The 21,220-nt window shown below is 36.1% G+C and overlaps 1 protein-coding gene across 1 annotated transcript in view; it reads right to left on the bottom strand.

Annotated features, from left to right (window-relative positions):
• The window catches only part of SPPA (signal peptide peptidase), a 35,222-nt gene extending 16,506 nt beyond the window's left edge, over positions 1-18,716 (bottom strand). The window contains exons 1-8 of the mRNA XM_090016905.1: positions 18,170-18,716; positions 17,832-18,015; positions 16,262-16,399; positions 13,971-14,141; positions 13,770-13,873; positions 10,790-10,854; positions 10,312-10,478; positions 7,168-7,237 (exon numbers count right to left, since the gene is read on the bottom strand). Coding sequence (XP_089873031.1) covers positions 7,168-7,237; positions 10,312-10,478; positions 10,790-10,854; positions 13,770-13,873; positions 13,971-14,141; positions 16,262-16,399; positions 17,832-18,015; positions 18,170-18,547 — 1,277 coding nt within the window. The 5' untranslated portion in view covers positions 18,548-18,716. The remainder of the gene's footprint in view (positions 1-7,167; positions 7,238-10,311; positions 10,479-10,789; positions 10,855-13,769; positions 13,874-13,970; positions 14,142-16,261; positions 16,400-17,831; positions 18,016-18,169) is intronic.
• Between the last annotated feature and the right edge of the window lie 2,504 nt (positions 18,717-21,220).

Below are 21,220 nucleotides of genomic sequence, written 5' to 3'. Positions count from 1 at the left end.
TTTTCCATACAAAGAAAAAAACTAGTAAAGGTTCTAAAAAAATCATCAAAGAATTAAAAAATCCCACATGACAAAGGGAATGATATATGCAAATCAAAACCAATTTGCGGAAGATGACAGATTTAAAAAAATCCCATAAATATCAAGAGATGGTATTTTGCAAATCTCAACAATAGTTCATCCACTACAAGCAATCACCTCATTAGACCTCCAGAACCAACAAATCAGGTGCATAAGCGACTAGAACAAGAGCATAAATACAATGCCAATAAAGGGCCAAAGACATATACGAAGGTGTATATAAACACCTCTTGTCTACATATAATAACACTTAAAACTAGTGTATCAAGGACTAGAACAAGAGCATAATGCCAACAAAGGGCTAAAATCACACACGAATGTGTGAATAAACAACTCTTATCTACGTATAATGACACTAAAGATCAAGTGTATCAGCAACTAGATCAAGAGTATAATACCAACAATTGGCTAAAAACACACACGAAGGTGTGAACAAACATCTCTTATCTACATATAATGACACTTAGATAAGAGGCATAAAAAATAGAAGACACCAAGGCTTGCAATGGAAACATACTAATGCAATAAAAATATCAATTTTAACCATATTTCGAAACACCATGGTTTCAAAAAATAAATATTCATCACAGATACACATAATTATAAGCATTCATAATAAAGACAATGGTCATTAACAAATGAGTGATTCAACACACTCACAATCAGAGACCACATAACTGTCAGTTAAAGTCAAACTACAAGTTGACAACCTAAACTGACATAAAATGAGGTGCACACAACTCACCACAACAAACATCTAGAATTCAACAATAACAAGGCCAAGAAGATTGATGTATCATATAAAACTTTATGATGGACAAAATTAATGCCATAAGGCAATAAATACTCATGGAAATCATTTTCCAAATAGGTGAGTTCATAAAGGGAACCGAATTGAAAAGACAATTTCAAATAAAAAATCCAATAATGGTAAATGACCAACCTTAGAAAAAGTGCAATCATATGCACAACAATATATCTCATGACAACTTTTTACAATCTTGAATAAACAAGAATCATGCTTAACATAATCAATTCTTCAAATTGAAGTCATAAATTCACCAATCAAGGAATAGATGCACTAAGGCACATTACATATAAAGGATCTAATAATTTTTAAAGAGAAGACAAGAACATATTATCTTAAAAAGAAGTCTTTTAAATCAAAAGTCTACTATGAGACAAACAAAACATGTAATATTAAGGAAATAACACATATAAAGTTTTTAGAAGAACCTTTTACAATCCCAAAAGTAATCATAATTACCACCAACCATGAATACTTAAAGCAATAAGATAATCTAATAACTCATAGCCATATAGGTTATATAGAAGCTATGAAATTTAATATACCAAACATCATTCATAATGTAATCTATTTTGTGTGACTATGACACATTTTTAGAGAAAACGAGTTAACATTATAAAATGCATTCAAAGCATCTAATGCAAGATTTATTTTCTATATAAATGTCAAATAGAGATGAACACAAATATCTAAGATCATTCTGAAGCATAATCAATCGAGAATGTTTTTCAAATAATTAGTTTTGCATAATGAGATAAACATCTTAAAGTCAACCATTAAAATCACATAAAATATGGGACTTGAACATGCCAATATGCAAAATATCCACGATATTACCAAAGAGTTAAAGAAAACATGACTTAAGGTATACATTATACAAGTTTCTAAAATTTTAAAGAACTCATAAAATTTATATAATATACCTAAAAATCATGTTTTAACATATGCCTAGAATCACCAATGATCATTGTGATAACACCAAATACATACAACAAGGGAATTAGCAATATGAAAGACATATAAGCATAATATTTAAGATTTTAAAGGAAAAACATATATTCTTGTAAAATATAATTTTTATGACAATATGCATAATTAAAACAAATATTTTATGAAAATATGCTTACGCACAAGATTTAATAATTAAGTTAAAAACCTATTCATTTTTAACATATTTAGCAAGAGGCTACTATATTTCAAATACATTTTCAAATGCATACCGACCCCAATTGTTTTGGGATGAAGGCGTAGTTGTTGTTGTTGTTGTTGTTGTATATATATATAATGATAAAGAAAATAAGTGTTTTCTCATGTATAATGCATGAGATAAATAATACAAGCAACACTTAAAAAATATGATATACATACCGGGTAAATACTTCCTTTGAATCCAAGACACACAACGATCATGATTTTGAAAGGAACTTCACTTCTTTTCCAAACTTTGAGTGGCATGTTTTTCGAGGTGACCACCGTGATGATGCAACACACGAGCTATTCTTCTAGAGACCAAGCTCTGATACCATGAAATGAAGTATGCAAAAATATAACTCAAGAATGCACAAGCATTCACAAAGTCCAATAATGGACAAGTACTAAGGCGTACAAGTAAGAAGTCCACAAGGGACAATAAAAAGCCTACACAAGCATGAAAAATAATGAAATATTTATTTGATTGAGCCTTGAAAGGCATAAATGATACAAGGGGAGAATACTCCTATTTATACAAAAAGAGAAGAGTGAGAGACCATTGGGGGCTCCCACATAGAGTCGTTGGGAGCCCCCAACGGTCATATTTATGACCGTTGGGGGCTTCCAACGACTCAATGGTGGGACCCCCAATGTTCTTCCAAAAAGAAAAAGAAAAATAAAAGATTACATTTAGTTAGAGCAAAAATAAAATAGTTATTTCTAGAAACAACTATATGAAAAGACTAAAATACCCTTATCGGGTAATACAAAGGAATTACATATTTTATATATATAGACATGTATGTGTATATATATATATATATACGTATGTGTATATATATACATATGTATATACATTTTTAACACATGTACCAACATTTTTTGAAATTGCTAGGTCATACCCTCCGTACTCGTACTTGTACCCATACCCGCACTCATACTCGTACCCATGTGACATAGGTGTTTGGCACTTAGATGCTTTATTTGAGCACTTCGTGGTTATAAATATCAAAATATGACTTTATGTATGACTTCAAATTCATGTCTTTTCATTTTTTATGGTTGTGATCTTGTGAGCATGACTTAAAAACTTGTTCAACCCTTCTATAAGGTTTATGTTTGTATTTTAAATGTGCATTTAAAAAAAATCACAAATATTTATGTTATTGTGTGCTCTCTTGTGCCCATTTGTGGCTTGTGTTTTTGCCTCTTGGGAGGTGTTTATTATAAGTGCACTCGCAACACTTGAATGATTTGTTCCTTACATGCTTAGTGCATCATAATCATTAATAAAAATATTTATTGAAAAGGTTTTTTGTGAGGACTCTCTTTGGAGACCTTAGTGGCATTTGTGCCTTGTGATTGTGTTATTTCTTGGTCTTATGGCTCATTAGTAATCATTATCTCACATGTTTTCACATCACATGGGAGTTTAAGAATAATGCTTATTGCATTATTTGAGTGATCAATAAAATATTAATTTATTATGAGCCTTCTTTATGTGTATCCCCTTTGTGGGACTTGTGGGTGTGTTCATAGTGACCACTTTTGTACTTGTCCACTTTTGGTTTTGGGTAGACTTTTGCTTATGATCGAAGGCTCCTTGATTCTTCACATGCATTAGATCTATAGGTTCATATTGTTCTTTGGATATTATAATGTTTTTTTATGCATTCTTTGTGCATTATTGTGAGCTTAATGAAATAATATTTTTTTAAATGTGTGTTTTCTCATCCTTGGTGGCTTATGTTCTCTCTTGTGGTTGTGCCCTTAGTGGCCTTGAATGTGGATTTGTGTAATATTTTAAGTATTGTACTTGCATTGGTGGCATTGTGATTATTTCACTATTGGCTATTTCCCTCTTGAATTGCCATCTCATTGCATTTCTTACAAGGCTTTATGTTTTTTGAATTTTTTATGCACATTATTGTGTGTCTTATATGTGGCCCCATGAGGTTTTAGCAGAGTTGCCAGTTGAGGAAGCAGGAGCGGGAAGCAATACGGGAAGCGGGAGCGGGAAGCGAGGCACTTTCAAAAATGTAGGAAGCGGGGAAGCGTGGGACCACTTAGAAGAAAATTATGAACCGTCTCAGAAGCGACCTAGGAAGCGAACCGGAAGCGACCTAGGAAGCGAACCGAAAGCGAGGGGGAAGCGAAAAAAGTGAAAAAAACGGGGAAGCGAGGGGGAAGCGTGGGGGGAAGCGTGGGGGAAGCGCGCTTCCCATAAAAGGGAAGCGCGCTTCCCAAAAAAGGGGGACGCTTCCCCTCACGCTTCGGAAGCGCGTCGTTTCGCGCTTCCCCTTTACCCTAGGCGCTTCCGGTAACTCTGGGTTTTAGTGACTTGTGTGCATCTTGTATTGACATATCGACTCTTGTTTATAATCTCTTTTTTAAAGTGTTTTTTTTTAGGTTTTTCGTGATGCCTTCTTTTGACTATGGCTTAGTCCATCTCTTTTTTATTCGATAGATCCATTATTATTATTATTATTATTATTATTATTATTATTATTATTATTATTCGGCCTTTTCGAGGTGAGTTATGTGCATCTCGGTGTTGTGTAACCAAAGATGTTTATTGAGGTGAGTTATGTGTGCACCCTATTTTTGTTGGCTCTGACTGACGGTTGTTTCACCTCTGGTTCTTTGAGTGAGTTAGTATCACTCAGTTGCTTATTTGGCCCTTGTTGTTTATTAGATGTTCGTATAGATCTTTATTAGTGATGGCACTATTGTTATTTGCTTGTGACCATATTGGTACTTATGGATTAAATCTCATATTATTGCAAAATTTATTGTTTTGATTTGAATATTGTTTTCAAATCTTCTTGCATATTGACATCAGTTTGTTTTCATTACAGTATCGTTACCTATCTTGTTTATCCTTTCTTTCCTCTTATTTGAGTGAATTTTTTTTGGATAAGAGATTTTGTTTTAGCAGTTTTATAATCATAGTTGTGGTGAGTTATGTGCACCCGTTGTAGCGGATGGTATTGATTGCAGTTTTACAAACATTTGTGAGGTGAGGGATGTGCATCTCTTGTAGTTGTAGCTAGTATTTATCGTCAGTTTAGATAATCATTATTGCTGGTGCATGGTCACTGGTTTGGTTATTGCTGACATTTGTGATTAATTTTATCTTATGCGTTGATACCCTTGAATTTTGAAGATGTTGAGATGGAAATCTAAGAGATCATTGCTTATGGTGAGCAAACTAATGATGAGATTTGCAAGTATCATTTCTTTTGTTATGATTTGTTGTGCGTGGAACTTTTTAAAATCCCTCCATGTATTTTCTAATCTTTTTGGCTGCCCATTTGCCCTTCTATGGAAAATGTTTATTCATTGAAAGTTTTTCATGCATTATTATGTGCATTGAATATGCTTTAATTGCATGTTGGATATATATGTTTAGGATATTTAGATTTGTTTCATGTTGGTTATTTTGAATTTTTATATGAACTTAATTAGTTCTTCTTTTGTTGTGGGCTCCATAGAGCTCGTACATTTAATATGCATAATTAATGATTCATACCTTTATTTGAAATGTTTATCTAAAGCTTTGGAACTTTATTAATGCATAATTGTTTAATCTTCTTGATAATTTATACGTGCTTATCGTTTGGACTTTAGGGATCAAAATTCTACTATGTTCAGAATTTATGTTTCCTTGAAAATATGTTGTTTTATATGACTGTCTAAATGATAAATTCTTAAATTTTGATTTTGAAGTATATTCCTTGTGTTTACCTTAATGGCTATTGTACCTTGCTTGAATTGTTGCTAATGTTTCTAAAATCTTAAAAACTATTGCTTAAGGTGCATATCTTATTCGCTTTTAAAAAATGTTTAGTTTATAGTTTATATATATATATATATATATATATATATGAATTAATCTGCGTTATTCTTGTTCAAAATATCTATTTGTTTTGAAACTATATACATATATCCTATAACTATTTTTTTTAACTATTGGGTTAAAACGTTGTCTTTTAATAACTATTTGGTTAAGATATCTCCCTTTGTGTAATTGGAACCTTTATTTTGTTTTCTCTGCATGTTCTTAAAGAAGATATTGGTTGAGAAAGAAATTCTGTTTTTGATAAATCATGAAGAAGAAAATAGCCGATTAAGGTATTTGGTGAAGATTATCAATGAAGACTTGGATTCTTCTCTTTATTTTTGTATTTACAAACTTTCACTATGTAAGTTTGAGGAGAAGTGTTAAAATGTGTGTGTATATATATATATATATACATATGAGTGTATATGTATATATTGTATATATTTTTAACTGTTTTATTATTGTAATATGTTTTGCCCATGTAGGTGCATCTTGGTCATCTTACACATGTAATAAGTACTGCCCATTAGGGGCAGATCTGTCTTTATTTATTTTTCTCCTTTTTGTGTCCTTGTTATTTGTCACAAGGATTTTTTGATCATTGGCCATATAGTTGTTGGGATCTCCGTAAAAAAATCCCATTTGTTACTAATGCTTTCCTAACCATTCTATCTCAATAAAGATTATTGTTAATTATATTTTGTGTTCTTTTGTGTATGCACTTTGATGTCTCTTATGATCTCATGTATTTTCCATTGATTGGCTTGTGTATTGTCTCTTTGTGGACTTGTGCTTGTGCACATTGAGGCTCTTTGTAGCCATTGTATGCACTAAGGTGGTTTTGTATTGCCTTTGGCATTTGTGTTGTCCCTTGTAGAAAATGTTTTTTTGCTTATGCACATTATGGTTTGTTTTTCGCTTGATTTCATGACAATTTTCACGCCTTATATCCAATGATGGTTCAGTTACAATCAATGGACCCCCTACATTTGAAAGGATCCTAGCTGAGCATACTCTTAGTCTTTGATTTACCTGGTATTGCAATTATGCAGTAAAAGATGCAGGCTTCGTGATTTTCTAAGTAGATGCAAACTTTTCATTGACAGTTATATCTCTCATGCTTGAACAAATTTCTCCCAACAAGAAGAGCTGGACTCTTCAAAACCATATTGCAAGAAGGAATGGTGTTTGTTGCCGCAGAAGAATGATAGTAAACAGTATATAATTTCTACATAATACTTACAGATCAGAAGCAAGAGCATCACCTCCAGGACTATCAATGCGAATGACAACAGCCTTGTATTTTTTGGATTCTGATAAAAGAAAAAGTAGAATATTAATGTGAAATTCTTAATGCAGCAGAAAATGACATAACCATGCAATGATGACAAAATAAACATAATTGTAGGAGATGTCCAACTACCCTGAATTTGGCATGCTGAACAATTAGTGATAACCTGATCCTTTCATTAATGCCAGTTTCCTCATTTAAAACCTTTAGCAGAAGTCTGCAATTTTCTTATTTCCTTTTAACTAAGAGGCATTCAGATCGAACATCATGAGGCATGGGATGTATTTGACCCTCATGGCATAATGCCGAATGGAAGGGGTTAGTCGGCCTTGAAGAAAAACAATAGATCCAAGTTTAGTTATGCTTTGATTTTTCATTTTACTGTTTTGGGTTTCCTTATTTCTGCATCTCATTGTTCTGGTTTATGTGACCAAGGAGAGAAACGATGAGTGAGAGGCATGTCTTTCAACATGCCATCATGACAGCAGCAGCAACAAAGAACCACCTCTTCCTCAAATTCCCCTTCTAACTTGTATATCCTTACTGTGGAGAAACCATTCATCCCATCAAAGGTCTGTGGCCCAATCAAGCCTCGCCCGTTAAAGGGCCAGGCCAGGTCACAACTGTAATGAAATCGAAAAAAAAAGAGAGCACAATCACAAGGCCACTAATGGGCTGAGCACACAAGCCACTATGGGAAAACACGAGCTCAATAGAGTTCACAAGAACAAGCCACTAAGGGCTGAACACAATATAAAAAATATATTTTTATTAACACACAAATGCTTAAGAAAAGCATATCCAACACAAGGGGGTTTATATATATACACAACAAAGAGAGAGAGGACTAGCCATTGGGCTGGTCCCAACAGCTAGCTAGTTAGCCGTTAGCCTAGTCTAACGGCTAACTAGCTAGCTGTTAGACCCAGATGGCTAGCTAACAATGACCAGAATACCCCTATAAAGGGGCTAAAAATACAAAAATTAAAGAAAATACATGAGAAAAAATAAAATAAAATGCATTCTAATATATATATATATATAATACAAATGTACACAAATATATTTAACAACAATATATATATATATACTACGAAGGTATATATACACAATACATATGTACACAAGTATATTTAACAACACCACCAAAATTCCAGTCCATGGTGTGCTCATGAGGCCCATGGGTCATTGGGCAAAGCTAGGTAGGTTGCAAACATTTGGTTATAGGTCGAAGAATGGAATCCTTGGAAAATGAATTTTTGCAAGTTAGACAATAGATCTATTAAGAAGAAACAGCACTTAATGCATTTAGTACTAGCAAGGAGAGAGAGGGGGGGGGGGACTTAAAAGCAGGGTTAGCTATTTGTATGACATGCTATAGCCATCACTAGAAAAAGGACTGCCACACCATGTCACAAGACTCAAAAGGTGGGTTTTCTCTGTTGTTGCCACACCATCCATGACATCATCAGAGGTAGTGAGTGAATCTTAGAAAAAGGACATAAAAGATTAAAGCTGAAAGGAAGTGGCTGCATAGGTGTGCCAATCCTATGCCTAAACTAATGGTTCTCCCTAAGGTTATAAAAGGAAACTTCTTTTCTTCATTGAAAAAGGGAGTAGGGTATTAGATACCCTATACAGGCTGATAAGCAATTCATGCCCTAATCCTAAACTGTTAACACTGAAAAGAGAAGAGAAAAGAAGGAAAAGAGAATTAGGGCAATCAATAACTTAAGCTAATGAGGGAATATGGCTGGATTCTCATTTATTCAATATTTATACTAGGAGATTATAACTATAATACATAAATTTCTTATTTAAGTATAATGCAAAAACATATTACTGAAATCCCATCAAGTACTTAAACTAAAGCTACTTTCAAGCTATACAAAGGTAAGGACCACAAATAACTATCTTTTCATCTCCCAACGTCGTCTCTTTGCTAATGCTTTAGTGGATGTATCCACAACTTGATCTTTTCCATAGGCAAACTGGCTCTCTAGTTCTTCAGTTTCATTTTTTTCACCCACAAAATGGTTGAATTAGCCACTAATCTTTTAACCAATGTGATTTAACTCAGATTTATCAAAAAAACGAAAAGAAAAAAGGTCTTTCTAACTTGTTTGTACACAAAAACAGTCGTAGCAAATATTTTCCTTACACACACATAAACAAACAATGCATAATATACAAATCATAATTCTTGAAAGGAGACACTTTTCACTGTATGTACATTACTTTATCTTCACTCTATCTATCATTTGCTCATGTCATGAATTTCTCTCATTAGATATGTACTTAATGATTATTGGGAAAGCATCAGCATTAGAGAATGAAAATATAAGGTAGTAACAATAAAAAAATATGTTTTGAAGTATAATAAAAGGCAGAAAAGTTTCTAAAACTAAAAAGGCAACCAAGTATAAAAGAATGTTTCACATATCACATAAAATAAAAACAAAATTGTTTAAAATTATAGGTGATAATTTCACATAATATCATGACACTTATAAGTTGTTGATACTTTGAAAATATCCTAATATTTTCTTTTGTTTATCATGATTTTCTGATACTACAACAATATCATGATAAACTTTGATTATTTTCTCTATTTGTGCAAGCCAGGCATTGTTATCAAATCTGCATGGACAGCCAAGCTGGGAGATTAGCCCGATATTCCCAGTTGGACAAGGATCCATTCCAGTAATTTGAGGGGTCCTGCCTCCCTCAAGAGCAAGACCCTTGGTTAAAGATAGTGAAATCTACCAGTCCAGCCCCATCACATGTGGCCCTGGACTTCTGAAGATCTCCACTCCATTTCAAAACCATTAATCACTGCATGTTCACATTTGGGAGTTCATGGTTTGCCACCTCTTCTCTCTATCAATAATTTGAAGTTTACAGTTAGGTCACTGACATCTATTTTTTAGTGAGAACTAATCATGTACTTTATTTTTTGTTTTCTTTTTTAGGAGGAGAATTATTGGCTTTTTAAACAAAGCTTCAGACATAAGCTTTCTGATTTCTTGCAAAAAGAAAAAACAAATGACAATAATGTAAAAAGAACACATGGAGTTCTAAAATCAGGACACCAACCTCTTATACTGCGGATCTTCTCAATGAACGTTTCTGCAACAATACCAGATCCAGAAGAACTAAAAGGACTACGAACCCGACTTATACTTCCAGAAGCTCTGATTATTGCGATTTGTTCTTTACCTCCTGTCAATCCAAGTGTCCAATTTCTAGCTTTTGAGTATCTCCTGATAGGAAACATGAATGAAGCATTTAAAATACAATCATTTTACTCATGCTAGCATGATTATGCCTCAACAAAGTAACATGTAAATTATGCTTTCTAATTGATCCAAAAATGCATATATTATAATCAAAAAGCCAAAAATATGACAATATGATTACTATTCAGAATTATATACTTAAAAGTTGGAAAGTGTAATCAAAAGAAAAAATGCAGAGACTGAACTGTTTCTCATGGTATTGAGTCCACATTGATTTGAACAACAAGAAAACAAGAGAAGAGAAGAGGCATAACAGATGAACCTACAAATTTTACCTGTAATCAACTGTGAGTAGGTTCTTTCCCTTCTGCCCCAACCTCTCCTTTAACAACTTCATCACCTGCAGCCCGAAATACATACTCAAGAAATGAGAACCATCATATCAAATGAGAGAAAAAGCAATAAAAGATGCAAATCATACAGTATATTAGATTTAATGACGCAAAGGGCACTTGATTAAAAAGAACCATGAATGCCTCCACAAATAGAGTGGACATGGTGAACTAAGATAGAAAAAGGTCATATCATTAAAAAGCATCACACGATCCTAAAAGAATTCGAGGGAAAAAAATATCAGAAAAGATTTATATTATTATATTGTATTTAGATAGCCTAATGATGTTAAAATCAATTTGATGAGAAATCATGTAAAGACCTAAAGAATTTGTCAGTCTTTGAATGATATAAACTTGAAGACAAAACATTGGCAACATCATGTCTAGAAACTGTCAAGGCTCGATCAGAAGAATGAATTGAATTAAAGTAAAAGATAGAGGTTACAAGATTATGACAAAGAAAGTTCAATTCTTCAAAGATTAAAGGAGTACTACAAATCAAAAGCTGGAACCATCATATATTTCTCCAGACTTAATGACATGTTCAAGAAAGAATAAATCACTATCTAAAGATGTAAGCTTGAAGAAATGGCAATGCTTGGTGCTGTAATTATGAAATATGACATATAACAATACTAGCTTGGGAATGAAAGACAGCGGACAGTACTGACATTGATCTTTTTAAAACACATTTAGGTAAATAATCATTCTCACTAGTATTCACCTAAACATCTTATTTATTGCTGGTGCAGTTAGCAAACATGCATCCAGTGAAGAAGCCACTTAGAAGCAAAGTACCAACTGTTGATATACCCACATGCAATCTAGAGAAATGACCATGTCATCTTGATGTTGGAATCGATACATATGAAAAAGTCTTTTTTAATATTAAAAATTCATTTCTGGCTATCTTGCAATACTAGAGAGTATTGTTATTGAATGGTCATGTTTCAGAATAGAAAGGAAACTGGGAGTTGATATGAAATTTCTAACGAAACTTTGTGGCATATTCTGTGAATGAAGGAAACACATATATTGTCAGTTGATATCTATGTCACATGGGTGCGGGTGCGGGGGTGCGGCACTTTCAAAAAACTTGGGTGTGGGGGTGCGGCAAAATATATATATATATATATATATATATATATATATATATATATATATATATATATATATATATATATAAAGTCCAAAAGTTGGACATAAATGACCCTGGGTGCATTGACTGCACCCAGGGTCAGGTTGACCGCATCAGGTGCGGGTGCGACGCAGGTGCGGCACCTAGTTGAAGAGTCCCTGTGACATAGGTTGATATAAGAGAAAGTTGCTTCCAAGATGTTTTGCCAGTCGCATTTCAAATTTGAAGATCACTTAGGCAACATTCTCACAAAAGGAAAGGAAAAAAGTTGCACGTCATTACTTCCAAGTAGATAACAGTAAGTACTGTGCAACATCTTGAGTTGAACCACTGACTACATTGATCAGGTTCAGATCTCCATATATGCAATGCTGGCAACCAACCAATATGTTTGTCATTTTATATTTGCAATGCTTGTAACACCTACAATATTATAAATGCTTGGTAGAATGATTGAACCGGGCTAATTTAGGTACATTAAGTTCTTTGTTGCTCTAGTCTTCTATCCTGTCTAGCCTCTCTACCCTGTTCTCTTCTTTCCTCACATCTGCAACAACCACAATGGCAAGTTCCCACCTGAAGGCACACTGCTTACCAATTTTGAAATGCTTTAAAACTGGTGTTCTTTAATCATCTTCCACAACTTGAACATAGCACCACAAAATGTAAAATGTCTTTCAAGAAGTTTCATAGTTCTTGAAAAAAGGGTCCAATGGTGGACTAATGATGTTAAAAATGATGTCAGGACATAATGATCCCTTTAAAGAACTTACAGTTCACATTCAGAGTTTCATAGTTATTTCTTGAAGGTGGGCTCTGATGGTGGACGATTGATGACATTTAGAATTGATGAACCATGACACCCAGCCCGATACTCAAAATCATAAGTGTGCAAAATGCACTTCATAAGTAAATATAGCCTCATTCGTGTATATAACAGAATTGTCCAAAAAATATATAGGTAGGCAAACTATGGCACTCATCTCTCAGGAAAAGACACTTATTGGTAATCCAATCACAGGACTGTCCAACGATATCATGGAGATCCATGCATCTGAGAACAACATTGAAGAGCAATCTTATAGTTCATGATTACTTTGTTAGGCATGGACAAAGTCTGAGAGTTTCCCAGAATAATCCTTAAAGATTTCTCCCATATCATGGTTTTAACAAAACTATTAATCTATTAGTCACTCATGTAACTTTGAAGTACACGAACGACCATCAGTCATCAAACTGTCAAAATTGAACTTCAACTACCCCCTTGATAGGGAACCAATAGGCTAGACAACAAGGCTGACCATATTCAAACCTTCAGTTAGCCATACAGGAAATATATTTCAGAGAGAATCTAACAAAATCAGTCAGCGAAATGCCTGGTAAAGGGATGATATTTATACAACCGTGAAGAAATCACATTGACCACTACCTTAAATTTAACAAGCAAACTACACAGTGGAAGAGAGTACCTTCCCCAAGCAGATGTGTGGAAACTAAGTTACCTGAACAACTCAGAAGAGTACTTATCACATAATTTTTTCAATGGCAATAGTTATTATATATTCCACCCCTACCATTTTCTGAGTGGCAACAGTTGTCGCATATTCTCTGCTATTTTTTCTTTTTTGTTTAATTAATGCAATATCCATGTAGCAGTACAACAGTGAAGCCCTTTCTTTATATATCATCCATCACATTCTAATCATATTCAGTATTTTACTGTCAGTTTCATTAGCAATCCTATCATGTTTACAGCTTCTGAGACAGGTCAGAAATTTGAACCTCGTCTTCATAGCTTATATCTGTAATCCAGCCATCGTCTTTCAGTTTCTGTACTTCGTAAATTCCTTCATTTAGAAAATTCTCTATCTCATCTCTTTTCTTCCCTGAAAGCATGGAAATTTTTAAAGGATGTTAAATTCATAGACAAAAGAACATTGGACACCAATAAAAAAAATAAGAGCTGGAGAGCTCAAGCAGCACCTTTTGTCGAGCATATTGTATCCAGCCAATTTCCATATATGTTATCAAGCAATGTTGTCAGCATCTCACAGTTTTCCTTTGACATGTTCTTGCGTGAAAGTAGATCTCCTGTGCTTTTGTATTTACCTATGCGTTGTATTTGTGGCTCTATTCCAATTTTCTCAAAAACCCCTGAAAACATTTTTACAAATGCCACTACATCAAAATATAGTGGAAGAAAAACTGGAAGTTGTATGCCAAAGTCAACCTCTAAGGGAATGAAACAAAACAGATCAGAAGAAATGACAATATGAACAGCCTCAACACACCATTCTATCATATCATGTTCAGGTTCATGCAGAAGTAGCTTTCTAATGCAGTAGCATCTCTATTTTCCATTGGTAGATCTGAACCTTCTCTATTTTTTCCCTGTGATGTGTACCTTCGTCCCATCTCCTCTCATCTGCTTTTTACATGCTAGAATGTAACGCCCAAAAAGGACGGTATTTTCTTACTTTCAAGGTTCTCTTTATTGTGCATTACATGTGACTAGCTAATCAAAGTATTTACCTCCTTTTGACATATTGGGCATGTTTGCATTGCCTGAAATGTGAATTGGATTCTCACAACTGCGAGAATCCCATTCACATTTTGCCATTTTTGCAAAGATATGAAAATTGTTTCATGTGTAAATGGATCATATTTGATTCATTTACACATTTGTCATGACATTCCAATTCACATGGGGAACCTCATGAATATGAATCACTTTCACATTTGTTGTGAGATTCCTTGTCACTTCCACATTTGATTCCTTTACACATTTCAAAAGTGCAGGTAGTTAAAGATGCTAAAATTTGAAAATAAAAGCAGTACATTGGCATACCATCCACCACTGAACTAGGTTCATATTAATTAAAACAAAAAAAAGAGAGTAAGAAAGAAAGACTGGAATTTAAGAAGTCCACTAGCATCTAATGACCTTATATTCTTACCATAAGCAATGTTATTCAAACTGAAACTCAAGACCATGGGGAACCCAGTGTTTGTGATGTGTGGCTAAATGTAACAAATGATCTTGCAGCTCTCACTTGGAAAGACTTTGAGAAGATATGGCCAGCAACAAGAATGTCAATCCACCACAAGAAGCCAGACCATGGCCAACACTAAACAAAAGTAAAGAAAGTTGTCCAATACGAGGAATAGGAGGTTTGCTACTGGAAGTGAGATGAAGAGAAGCAAATGTTTGTAGGTGAAGATGATAGAGTACTGATGATGGCATTTCATCACATAAAGAGGAGAAGCACAAATGAACTGCACTTTGTTGTTCATCATCTGTTTAAGACATTGTAACAAGAATGTCATTCAAGGAATATTGATGTCTGCCTTTTATTTAGTTTTGTCATTCCTAATGCTTGTCTAACAGTTCAATGTATATTAGGTGTCACTTTCAGGACCTAGCATTTCATTTTGTCAATGTTACAATGTCATATGATTAGTAATCATTGCTTGCTCTTCATGTGCTTAATACCTGCAAAGACCATGCCATCAAAAGTAGTTGCATCATGCTCTCCTAAATCTTTTCCTAGTCCATGTGCTTGTATAGAGATCCAGTCACCTAGCCTGAACCTACTATTTTTCACAATACTATGAAGTATTGCTTGTAGATCAACCATATGAAAACATTTGGTGGCAGTTAAGGTTTACTCTTTTTTCATTTCTCTATTTGTGAGTTACTTGTGTATTTTGCTTTTATGTTCTTTTCATGATTGCATGCGAAGTTTGAGTTCTGTTCACTGTTTTGATTATTCATTCAAGCTAACCAGCAATGGATATATTCTTCCATGTTCCTCAAACATCATAGCAACATCTAAGACATTCTCCATATTGACTACTTCATGAGTATTACATAACCACAATCTTTCAAGCAATACCATTATCTACAAATATATTCCATAATCTGAAGACATCTTGTTATTTTCATAAATAATGTTAAACACCATTTACAGTGATACATTTGAAAACTTCAAACCATTTTCAGGTACATTGTAACATGATAAAAAGTTCTCATGTTTCTTCTTGCTAATGTCAGTCACATTAGGAAGACCCCTTGCTAATTTCTTTCTTTTTCCCATTCTTTCTGTGTTTCTAATTTTTAAGTCACTTCCATACATTCAAGTTTGTCATGTCAAAAATTGTAAAATTTTCCCAGATTTTCTGAAGGCCTTTTTTTTTTCAAATCTTCCCAATGTCAATGTACTCTTGATTGTGATTGTATAATATAATCACTTGGTAAGATAGGTACAGCTTACCTCCAAGAAATGATGCTTCAACCTTCAAACCATACAGGCTGACATAGGCACTAGGAGGGACATACAACTCTCCACAAGCACAGGCAAGGTAGTACTCCTTCTCTCGACATACAGGAACATAACTCACAATGAACTTACCTGCATCAGCAACACTGAAAAGTTTTAGAATACTCAAACTTCCACAATGTTATTTAATACACTATATGGGTGTGTTTGATAGCACCGAAAGTTTCTTCCTTGGGGAGAAACTTTCGGTTTTTGTGTGGGGCCCACACACCCCATCAAACAGGGAAGAAAAGCCTTCCTACTTTTGGAATTAATGGGAGGTCTTTCTTCCCATTTTTTGAGGAGAAAAAGTAGATTTCCCCCAGATAAAGTTATAGCTGGAAATAACTTTATCTCCAACATCAAACACGCCCTATATGTTGATTATAAGTTTATGACTGTTTTTGGTCTTGATGCCATGCACTATTCATTATTTGTTAGTTATCGCATATTGTTATCATATTTATTTATTTAGGTGTTCATGTCCTACATCTAGGTTTGCCTGATATCATGGTATATCTTTCAATAAAGTATGACAAGTTACGATAATTGGTAACTTTGACCCTTCTAACGCGCCTCACAAAGGTGCATGAAACAATTCTTACAGCATCAATGAGCACAGCGTGCTACTGCAAGCAACTGCCAGATGATGGTGATTTCTGGGAGCATAGACTAGCCCCACTAGAATAGAAGCCAACATGGGCATATATGCATTACATACTACACTAGGACAATCCTTTTTTCTTAGCCTCTCTAGGGGCTAGTCAAATGCATTGGCCATTTGGCTATGTCTATGCTTATCAAGAACCAAAAAAAGTTCCGGCTTCTGCTGGTTTCACAACTTGGGAAAAAAAGAAAAGAAAAAGAAAAAATAGAGCCCTGTGCCATTGTCGGCTTCTGCAACAGAATGTACACAATCAATTCTGAGATTGAAGATACTACTTCCATTTATAAATTAACTTTTTAATTCAATAGGCCTGCTTGTTGCAGGTGGAACCAAACCCACCCGAGCCACTCGTCCCTGGATTTCAGAAAAGGTAATTATTTGATTTATTTGAAGAGATTCTTAGTCATTTTTTATTATTATTAATTTTTATTATTTGTGCATATTATCCCATCCGAGTTAGCAACATATGTAGATCCAGATCCAGATGTATTACTAGGCTTAACTCACCATTATTTGTTCCGCATGGTGTGGGCCAACTTTAAAAATACTTCTTCAGTTTTTTTTTTTTCAAATTGGGTCTTAACTGAATAGATCAAATTCACTGCAAGGTTTTTATTCTTTAAAGTATTCTACAAGCAGAACATAAAGGCAATATAAACATTAGATCCTTTCAACATCATCAAGCAGTCAACATAGATAATTAGCCACAATTAGAACATTTATAATATTGATCAATATAAGATTATTGTCCAAAATAGTGAAAACCGAGAAAAAATTGAATGTCTACCAGAAACTAACATATACCTTCACATGATGATTCATGTCAAACGACGAACTCAAGAAGTCAAAACCACGCACCTGATTTCTTGAAATTCAGTATATGCCTTCTAATCTCTTCAATCTTGCCCCATCCACATTCAAGAGGTTCAATTTGAAGAAAGATACCAGCAATACGAGGATCATAAGCTGCCTTTATGAAATTTTCACAAATCTGAGGAAGAGACAATCTTGAAGAAAAGCGACTCTGTAACGCATCCGAGACCTGATAGCAAAAGGAAAGTACGTGTAACTTTGCTAGTTGTTACTATCGTAACAACGACGATCGCAATGAAAACACTGAAAGCTAAAAGAGATCAGGAGAAAGAAAACAAATAAACAAACACGAAAAAAAATACACAACCAAGACGCATCCGCACCGGGCCACGCAGCTTCATGGACAATACGCTCCCCTTGCGGACGCGCTCCCACGGCCAGGCGAAGAGCATCCGGAGCTTCACGACGAAGCTCCTCCACGGCCCGTACGGCCGGAACTCGAACTCGCCGCTCGGGTAATCGTCCTTCCCTCTCCAGCTCCCGTTCCCATCATTCTCCGGAGATTCGTTCCCAGCCGCCGCGGGATCCGCCGGAGACGACGATTTCTCGTCCACGGCGGGGCGGGAGAACGATCGCCGGAGAAGCGAAGGGAAGGCTCTGTCCGGTCGGGGAGGAAAGCGGGCGAGGGGAAGGAGGGGAGAGCGGGGGAAGGTCGAGGGGAGGATGGAGCGGAGGTGGGGAGGGGAATGCCTAAGCAGCATCTTCCGGGTGGGTTGAGGCCCAAGAGAAGAGAGTAGTCACCTGGTGCCTCTGATCTCTACACCGAACTATTAAAGCAGGAAATGGAGGGGAAAGAAGGGCGCCACGTCGTTGGCTTGCCGCGCACGGATTTGGCGGAGTCCGCTCCTCACTGGTGTCCCTCTACTGACTTCGTGGCTCCTAGGCTGGGGATATATAAACGGGTCCGACTCCGGGCTTGGATCCTGCCCACAAGAGCTCCACACACCTGGCTTCAGTAGGGGCCGGCTATCAATGGTTGACCCGGACTTGCCCATATAACTAATAACCGGGTTTAGGTATGGGTTTTGTCGGATCATAAAAATAAAATCCCAAACCCGGACTCACGTAATTTTAAAATTTATTTTTATTAAAAATATCTGACAAAAAGCCGGTTCAGCGGGCCGGGTACCTGGCAAAAATCACGACCCAAACCCAGCCTTCATGTTGCGCTCTCGGATCGACTGGAATATGATTCGGTTCGGCATTTTCTATGCCCATACATGAAAATTAGAGTTCGGGTCAGATCGGGTACCTGATACAAACCAGACCCTTGGCACCCTAGGCTTGAGGCAATGTTCAAGTTTTGCAAAATAGTTGGCCATCGATCCCACTTTCGATCCAGTAGCTCACCTAGCTTCCATCCAGTGAGCAAATGCCAGCCTAGTTGGCTCCAAATCATCAAACCAACTTTCCATGTTAAGGTTAAAATGCTCCAGATCTTAGCCTCGATCCATCCATCTATAGATCCAATGGAATCGGTTAGCAAAGATTACTATTAATTTGCTGCCTTCCAATTTATAGAACATGTTCTAACATGACACTACACACACTTAGGGGTATCAATGGCTCGTGTTTGGTTCGGACTCATGTGGAATCGACTAGATTTTTGGGTATAGTACCAGGTCTGGATTTGGGTTTAATCGGGTTCGTCATAAGAAAATCATACCCGGACCCGATAAAAACTACATGAACCAAACCCGGACTATACCTGGTAAAACCATATTTTTTTTATCATTTTTACATTGAAAAATTGACGGTCTTAATCAGGGGACTCGGTCGGGTTCGGGTCTGGTATAAAATTTTACAAACTATACATGGGTCCATGTATTAATCGAACCTTTAAATCCAGTCCCGGGTCTTAATTGAGTCTTCTTATTTATCACCATACCCGGACCCTATATGGTTTGGTTTGGGTCGGGTCTGGATAAACCAGGCCCGTTGATACCCGTGACACACTCAGCACTTAACGGGGTTCGGCAACACGGTGCCTACGTTTACGATAGAAAATTTCTCTCCGCTCTCTCAATCAAAGGTAATAGGAGGTTCCACTTAGTATATATAGAGTTACATATAGAAGGAATTCTCATTGGTGATTGTACAAATATTTGTGCATTAAGCACCCGATCACCCTCCATCTTAGGGACAGTGCCTGTCAGTTGTGGGGCCCAGAGCCTGATGGAGGGCAATCAGGAGCTTAATGCACAAATATTTGTGCAATCATATTGCACGTGATCAGGACTCGTATCCGTAGGGCTTGATTCACAAAAGGTCAAGAAAAAAAGTAGTGAATGGGTAGCTTCTACTAGAGTACGGTGAACTCGAGAGTAGCCAATATTTTGCCATAGTAGAATATAGTAAAATACAGTAGAATATCCATAGCAAACATCATACTATGTGGATTCAGTTGTCATATATTATAAATTGAACTATACACGAAGAAAGACTTTTATTGTTTGGTTAATTTTGGGAAAGCCTCCCAATTACATTCATTGAAAATAAGAACATATTTTAGCTTATCTTAATTATGCAAGCAAGAACTAGGTATCCCACCCTCCAATTTCTTAGAATGAGCAGGGCGAGCTACTTAAACACTATATATATATACGTTTTCATAGATAAAAAACTAAAAAGTCCTATAGTAGCGATGTATTGAGGTGGTTGTTTAATGCAATACATTTTTTTTTATGACAAGGAACCCTCATCAAGAACCTGACCGCTTAATGGGCCTACTCCCCAAGAGGGAGACCTGGGTGAGGTCACTGATAAAAGCACCCACACACCTAGTGGGAGTCGAAACTGGGACGAAGGCTCAGCACCTTCACCTCAAGTCTATGCTAAGAATGCAATACAATGTTATAAACACCACGCATACAATAGGGGCCTCTTAATTACCAACCTATTTTTTTTGTTTGTTTTTTTTTTTTTTTCAAAAGGCATCTACCTGTTATGGGGACCAAGGTTGTTAAATGCGATGAGGCGAAGCGAGGCGTTGAGCCTGCGCTTCGCCTCTGAGGCGTATGCCTCTCACAACTGGTATGGAAGTGAAGCAGTGGGAGGGGAGGCAGTAAGAGAAGGACCACGCGCCCAGCTAGTACGGAAGCGAGGGATATGCCGGTCGTCCGGTGGTCGGAGAAGACTGAGCAGCAGCACAGCAACTCCGGTGGTCGGTGGTCACAACTGGTCGGAGGTTGATGAGGGGCGCATCATAGCAACGCCTCAGTACCTTGAGCGTGTGCCTCGCCTCTGAGGCGTACGCTTCAGGTACTGAGGCGTATGCCTCTCACAACACTGATGGGGACGCCACTTTGGTGGAGCATGCCCCTGATGACAACCAAATGTGCTATGACATACTAACATGGACACTGACATCCTGT

Source organism: Nuphar pumila, chromosome 1, assembly GCF_984573655.1.
Source record: "Nuphar pumila chromosome 1, dmNupPumi1.hap1.1, whole genome shotgun sequence".
NCBI classification, from domain to species: Eukaryota; Viridiplantae; Streptophyta; class Magnoliopsida; order Nymphaeales; family Nymphaeaceae; genus Nuphar; species Nuphar pumila.
This window is presented reverse-complemented; position numbering and strand designations above follow the sequence as displayed.